The 7,314-nt window shown below is 36.5% G+C and overlaps 1 protein-coding gene across 1 annotated transcript in view; it reads left to right on the forward strand.

Annotated features, from left to right (window-relative positions):
- Window positions 1–4,492, forward strand: part of AQR (aquarius intron-binding spliceosomal factor) — a 115,668-nt gene extending 111,176 nt beyond the window's left edge. The window contains exons 34-35 of the mRNA XM_069097646.1: window positions 870–983; window positions 3,973–4,492. Of these exons, the coding sequence (XP_068953747.1) occupies window positions 870–983; window positions 3,973–4,269 (411 nt within the window). The 3' untranslated portion in view covers window positions 4,270–4,492. The remainder of the gene's footprint in view (window positions 1–869; window positions 984–3,972) is intronic.
- The last annotated feature ends 2,822 nt before the right edge of the window (window positions 4,493–7,314 follow it).

The raw sequence follows: 7,314 nt of genomic DNA on the forward strand, positions 1-7,314 counted from the left end.
GCATAGGCACGTAGAATAAGAACTAGGAGGGATCTCGGAGGTCACATGGTCCATCCAGAGCTTGCCAAAGCTCAAAATGCTAACTGTTCCAATACTAGAATTAGTCTTATAAAATGATGTTTTCTTTTCCCTGAATTTATTTTACCTTTATATTTTTCTTTCTATTATATACAATGCATGAGAGGAGGTTTCTTTGATCATCGTTCTAAAATGACAGAACTGATTTGGATCTTGTTAGTGAATTTTTATAGAACAGTAGAGAATATGGTAGAGTTTTGTCTAGTATGATTTAGGTCAGATGTATAATGGTCTGCATGTGGCCCACAACACTCAACTGTGGCATATATCAGATAAAAATGTAATTAGATAAAATGTAACAAAAGTATAATAAAATATAGATAATATTACATTTTGAAACTAAACCAGTAACGTAGCTTGCATGAATTAGTGGCCCCTGTTTCTATTTGAGTTTGACACCACTGGTTTAGAAAGAGCTTTCGTGAATTTCTCTCTTCCTTTTTTTGTTTCTTCTTTCTCTTTTGTGTGAGTTCATTTGGAATAGTCTTGTTCAAACAAATGATTATATCATAATACCCATTTTAAAATCATGCGTATTTTTATTTTATGGATGAAACAAAATAAATTAATTCACAATGTTCGCAAAGTTTTCTTTGAATCTCTTTCAAATTTAAAATTTTTATTGCTACCCATAAGACCCTTAGTGGATACTTTAAACTCTTTTCCTTTGACCTTTTTTCTCATCCCCTCCGGAGGCTAATGCTATTCTCACACAAAGTGGGTAAAGGGGCATTGTTGTGTCCATTTTATTGCTCACTTTTATTAATATTCCTTTTTCCTTCCCTTTCCAGAATGGAGAGAAGCCATCTCACCCTGTGCAGATAATAAAAAATATGCCTCAGATGGCAAACTTTGTGTACAATATGTACATGCTTATGATCCAGAGTACACATCATTATGATCAGGTGAGGTAACTGGAGCCTACTTTTCATTTAGAGAAGGGTTTTGTGTAATGCAGAGTAAATTTCTGTAGTCTGTAGGGTGCTTGATCCTTTTGGGGAAAGAACTAAATTCACACATGCCTAGTGTTGCTTTTTAATTCTATAAAGTTTTGGTCATCTATTAATTTAGGATTCTCTACCAGGAAAGGTTCAGTGAAATAATAGAGTGCAGATTTCTTTGTAATAGATACCTCTAAGTGTCTAAAAGAAAGACTACTTTGTAATGCTTCATTAAAAGAATATTTTCTTATAAAGAATACTTTAAAATAAGTCTTAGTGACTTCCTTGAGAACCTTCTGAATTCACTATTCTAGATCAAAGAGTTTTTTAAAGTATTATTATTGTATCTCTTTCCCATGGACAAGTTTTGTGTGCCATAATGAATGGAGAGCAGGCCTTAGGGCCAAGGAGACTTGGATCAAAGTCTCACTGATCCACACTAACTGGGCAAGTCACCTTATGTCTCAGTGCCCTGGGTAGCTTTAAAACTGTAAATTGAAGAAACGCTCTCTGATCTGAGGAAGTTTCATCACTGAGAGTTCTTTGTACCAAAGAAATCATGGGTTTGGACTCCTCACCATCCCCAGCTCCTGCCATGGTTATGACACATTAGTAAAATTAAACATAATGATACTGACTCACATTTATATGGCACCAGAGGGTTTTCATAGTTTGCAAAGCATGTATTTGATTCTGCTCACAACCCTGGATACCATGGCATGATGTTGTATGTCAAGAGCTGACCTCGGTCAGGAAGTCTTGTTTCCAGCCTAGCCTCCTAACATATGTACTGGTCATGAAACCTCTTGGTGCCCAAGACAGTTCTTGAAGTCTACAAAGTGCTAAACTGTCGATGATCTGCTTTGGTAGAGGGGATATCTTCTCAGAGGTCCCTACAGAAGTAATACAAAGAGGGTCCAGAGATGACGGGACCTGCAGAAGCTGTTGAGTACAACTTTCTCATTTTACAAGTGAGGAAATAGGCTCAGAGAGGTGGCTGACCTGAGATTTGAACTCAGGTCCTCTGCGGGACTAGTGAGTATTCTTTCCACTGCACTTTTCTAAGCCTATGCTGCCTGTATTCTTCTTCCTCTATCACTGCCCCCCCTCAAAAAAAAATTAAAAGGGCTGAGGAAATGCCTTTGTAAAAAGATAAGTGCAATATTAATATTAAGCCCATTATGGTATATTTTCACAAAAATACATCAGTAGGATTGCTTGCGTGAGGACTGGATCAAGTCTTTAAAAAGTAAACACCATATAGTTTGACTGAACAGACTCAACTTTGCTCTCTGTCAAGATAATCTTCAGGATTGTTTTTTACAAATTCTTAGGAAGCAGATTTTCCCAGGAAGCAAATGTGGTTATATAGAACAGATCAAAAAAATTGAAATTGCCAGAGAATATTGGAAATTTGTTAATGAAAATTTCATGCCTTTTGGAATGTTTGAGGATGAGAATTACAAAAGCAGGCCCTACTGGCCTTGGTGAGGATAGCACCACTTTTGAATGCATTATTGCCAGTCTGTGATCATCAGTGACTCAACTCACTTTTCTGTGCTTTGTTTTGGTATCTATAGAGGAAAAAGTCATTCTATGTTGTAAAAATTAATTAGGAACAGTATTTAATTGAATAATTATCCTCTAAACCAAGTTCTATACCATTGTTATTAGGTTTTTAACTTAATATGTATGAATCCATAATGCCCAGGAGTTTATTATTATTTAGCCGTTATGATCAGGTTCCCCACCTCCCTCCCCCCGCAATGGTCATGGCTTAAATTGAAAAGGAAAATGTATAAATGCATATTCCTGCTGCCCTCATCCACGTAGCTAAATTCTGTTGAGAACCACAGAAATGACCATTTCAATGAATGTAAAGCAGAAGTTCTTAACTTTTTCTGTGTCATGGACTCCTTTGGCAGTCTAGTGAATCCTTTAAGGAAATGCTAAATTCCAGTGAGATGTTATCAAAATAAAGTTCTAATATTTTTCCCATCTAAATTCATGAACTCATTGAAATCTATCCTTAGATACCTTGGAAGTCTTTGAACTGCCAGGTTAAGAACCCCTTATGTAAAATGATGATGATGGTGAAATTCAGTCATAATAAATGTATTAACACCTCTGAGGTAATTTATTGGGTTATTGGAGGTGACAAAGCACTTGGACCTCATAATGTCCATTGATGCTCCTATTCTTTCTGTTCCTTTGCCCCTCTCTCCTCCTCCCACTTTCTGAGGAGGTTTACACATCATGGTTTACACAGGAATTTGTTCACTTCTGAGGTCAGGTAATTCTCCTGTCTTACAGATGAAGAAGGGCAAGTGCCTTGCCTGAGGCTGAATAGCCATGTGTCAGAGCCAGGATCTGAAGCTCTGTGTCCTGACTCTTAAGTCCAGTGCTCTCTCCACATTTAATTAACATTTATTAATTAATTAATGCTTCTTCCTTTCTTATAGCTTTAGTTCACAAATATTAATGAGGATAAAATGACTGCATTGTATGCTGGACTTTGGCAGGCTTTTCCGTTATGAAGATTCAGTATTGTCTTTGCAATACTCTTTTGTTTGCTTGGGGCAACAATTGTTGAGTAGAAAGAGGTTGGAGTTTGAAGTCCAGTGCCCTGGCTTTGAATTCCAGTTCTGCTTCTTACTATCCCTGTGACCTGGGACAAATCACTTCCCCTCTCTAAACCTCAGTTTCTTCATCTGTAAAATGAGAGAGTTAAACTAGATGACTCTACAGGACTCTCTAGCTCTAAATCTAGTATCCTGTGATTCTGATTTTTCTAGTTAGATAAGCCTAGGTCCTTGGCACCCAAAGAGGGAATAAACAGTATTTGTAATCAGAGAAGAAAATGGGACAGTGGGGACTAAAGTGTGTAACCAGTGCTTTTTTTTTTTTTTTGAAATTTGTACACATGCTGAAATATTTTCTTCTTTCTCATCAGGCTTTGCTACCTCCCCCAGCTATGGTAGAAGAAAATGATGCAATTCAAAATCATGAAACAGAAATGGAAACTGAAGTAGAACCTATCCATCCACCTTCAGAGACTGCCCTAACAACAGTGGAGGCTATTCTCACAATGGCAGAGGCTGCTTCCACCACAGCAGAGGCCACCCAAACAACAGCAGAGGTCACCCCCACAACAGCAGAGCACGTAAAGACAGATTCCACACCTGTTCTAGTAGAGGTTCCATCCCTTTTGGCAGAAGTTAAACCTGCAGCATCAGAGACTAATCAGTAAATCTGACATGCCTATTTGAAGGGAACATTTTATTCACTGCTCTCTGAATGTATACATGTTACTTTTCTGCTTCCATGTTTGTGTCTCCTACTTTTAAGAAGACTGACTTAACGTGGAATTCCAATTATTGCTATACTTTCTGGTGTATATAGTAGTTTGTTGTTGTTTTTTTACTGTTCCAAATGTTAAGATCTGTGGATCCATTAAAAAAATATATTTTGCAGCCTTGTTGACTTACTCGGTCTCAGAAGGGGTAATGAAAATTCATAATCTAAAGCAGAGACAAAGTGTATTGAAAATAAATAACAAAAAACACCAAGTAATTGTTAAAATGGGGAAGAAAATTTTCTCTCTCCCCAGTACTCAAATCAATCTGTGATCTCATTGATTTGGAACTTCCAGTGATGTAGATTTTAGCCCATCAATGACTGGCCATCCTCTGACTCTTGTCTTTGTCCTCCCATGAATTTACAACAAGGGCCTTCCACTTAATATACTGGAGGCCTTACCTTTTTCTCCTTACACCTGGAGTAGAGTAGAATACTCTGGCAAACCACTGGTCACCCCTCATTCTTACTACTTAACTAGGCTGTCTTCCCTTACTGTTACATAATTTTGTAATGATATTTTTACTCCTATTCTTCCAGGTTCCTTATTATATATTGCACTTTTCATACCATGTAGCTCTCCGTTACTTTTTGTATAATACTCAGTTGAATTTTTCATATATAGTTGTGTTTCATGTCTTGCTGCTATATAGCAACAACCCTGTAGAATGTTAACATTTAAAAAATGGGCCTTTGCTTTTGGGCCAGTTAAAAGAGTTTTGCAATTTCCCAAAGTCTTTCCAACTTGTTCTCTTTCTCTTCTATTGTGGGCCTAATAGATTGTCCATCCAAATGGTCTGTCTCAGATATATGTACTGTTAAAATCTGGATAATAGTCTTTATCCACTTGGTCTTGTCTTTGTGGATAGACACAGCAAATTCTTTTTATTATGTAATTTTTTTCATGATACTTAGTGGGGTTTTAGGGCCCAGTGCAGTATAAGTATAGTATCATCTACAAAAAGGAACATTTAGCGGACCTTACTATCTAAAGAAGGAATTTCTCTTGGGCCTAGAATCTCTACTAGACCCCCTCCATCACAATGGCAAATATGGCAAGCATATATTTTCTTGTTTCATGCCTTACCTGTTATTTACTAACAGAGGCTCATTAAGCAGGATTATTTCTGTTATTATATGTTCCAAGGAATCTTGAATGAGCTTGATAGATAATTGGGAGACACCTTATCTCTTAAGAAAGTGTTTTTTATTATTTTTATTATCAAATACCTTTTTCAAGTTTTTTTTGAGTCAACTGATAGTAAGCATAATGGGGTCTTATATTCTTTACATCTTTTGGTTAATTATGAAATTATAAATATAGTCGTCCATTCAATATTTCTTGCAGAAACCTTATTCCCTGCTAATACCCTCACCGAGGGAGCCCAAAATTTATGTATAAAAGCCTCTGAAATATTTAGTTGGAAGAGTAGTCATATAGGTCAGTAGCTACCTTTTGGTCATTGGTTTTTTTTTAGTATTAATAGAGTATGAAATTCCCCTCCCCTGCCCCGTGCTTTTTGTATCTTTGCCTCAGACACCTGGTATGTTGGTGTCAACATTTTTACAATTGTGTTGCCTTCAGCACAGGTCTTCCCTATATAAACTTGATCCAATCTGGCAGCTTTTCCTGTTTTTGTTCCCTTCAGTATTATTTCTACCTCCTGTATGAGCACATCTAGGACCATGATGTTAAGGTCCAAGTATAGTTCATTAAGATTTTTGCAAATTTTTTCCCATTTTTTTCTTCTGTATGTAGTCTTTTTTCTGTTTTTATCTTAAATACACTTGGGGATAACTTTGATATCTTGCAAAGCTTTTTCTAAACTGGTTTTGCCCTCTGTTGATTGCTCTGTGAGATGATTGTGTTCATCATTAGATTTTACAAAAAGTTAACAAGTCTTCCCCACTGTTGCCTTTGGCAGCCAATTTCTTTTTGGCAAGTAAGTCAAATACTAGTTAAGGCACTTTCCAGGTTCTTTTGGTCTCCTTGTACTGGCAGTTAATTTACATCAGAAAAGCTTTAGTGTTAGAACCAATTTGATGGCATTTCTGTTGTTCTTTTAATAATTTTGATTTTCACTTTAAATATTTCAGTTTCCATTGTACACTTATTTGTTTTTCCCCTATCCTTGGTTTTTTACACAGATAAGTTGACATCAGTAGCAAATCTGTTCTGTCTCTTGAAATGTAACCTATTTTGTTCTTTATGGTGTTACTTGATACTTGCCATGTCTAACAACTGTTTTCTCAAAACTGTTTTAACATAGATATGTGTGAGGCATCTGTGTCAACAAGTCTTGGGTCTCTCATTCTTTATACTTGTACTAGACTTTTCCATATATACATGGAAGTTCTTACCAAGTTCTTTGGAATTTTTCTGCCATTTTATCCTTTGCAATGGATAGTATATAAGCTGTAGTTATTTTCATGGGGGCCATTTTGCAACTACTGTTGCAGTACATGCAGTACATGATGACCAAATGAAGTGTTTTCTTGTTGACTTTGAGCTTATGATAAAAACTACTACACCAGCTAATGTCTTTGCATCTCCAAGGGATGCCTGTTGCATTGAGCTGCAACTGTCTTTGTTTTGTGTTTTTTTTAATAGCAAGAATGTTAAAACTTAAGTGATTCAACTCTTCCTGTACTATATTCACTCACTGGTCATTGGGAAATCTCATTTAGTGAACTAATAGTCAAATAATTTGATTAATGATCTAAAAATTGATTCTTAGTACCCTTTTTGATAATATCCTTTCATTTTTTTTCTTCTCAACATTCTGTGGCACAGTCATCACTGTACAGTGGCCTCTCTTCTTGCTGGTATTTGAGCTTTTGCCTTGTCTTCTTCAGAAGAGGGCAGGGTTTACATATTCGGACAGTGGTTGCAGAGGAAAGAACCTTTGGAGATCATCTAGTCTTGTAAGTGAGGAAA

This window comes from Petaurus breviceps, unplaced genomic scaffold (assembly GCF_028583685.1).
Source record: "Petaurus breviceps papuanus isolate PSGF00001 unplaced genomic scaffold, PetGlider_PUasm1.0 37, whole genome shotgun sequence".
Taxonomy (NCBI): Eukaryota; Metazoa; Chordata; class Mammalia; order Diprotodontia; family Petauridae; genus Petaurus; species Petaurus breviceps.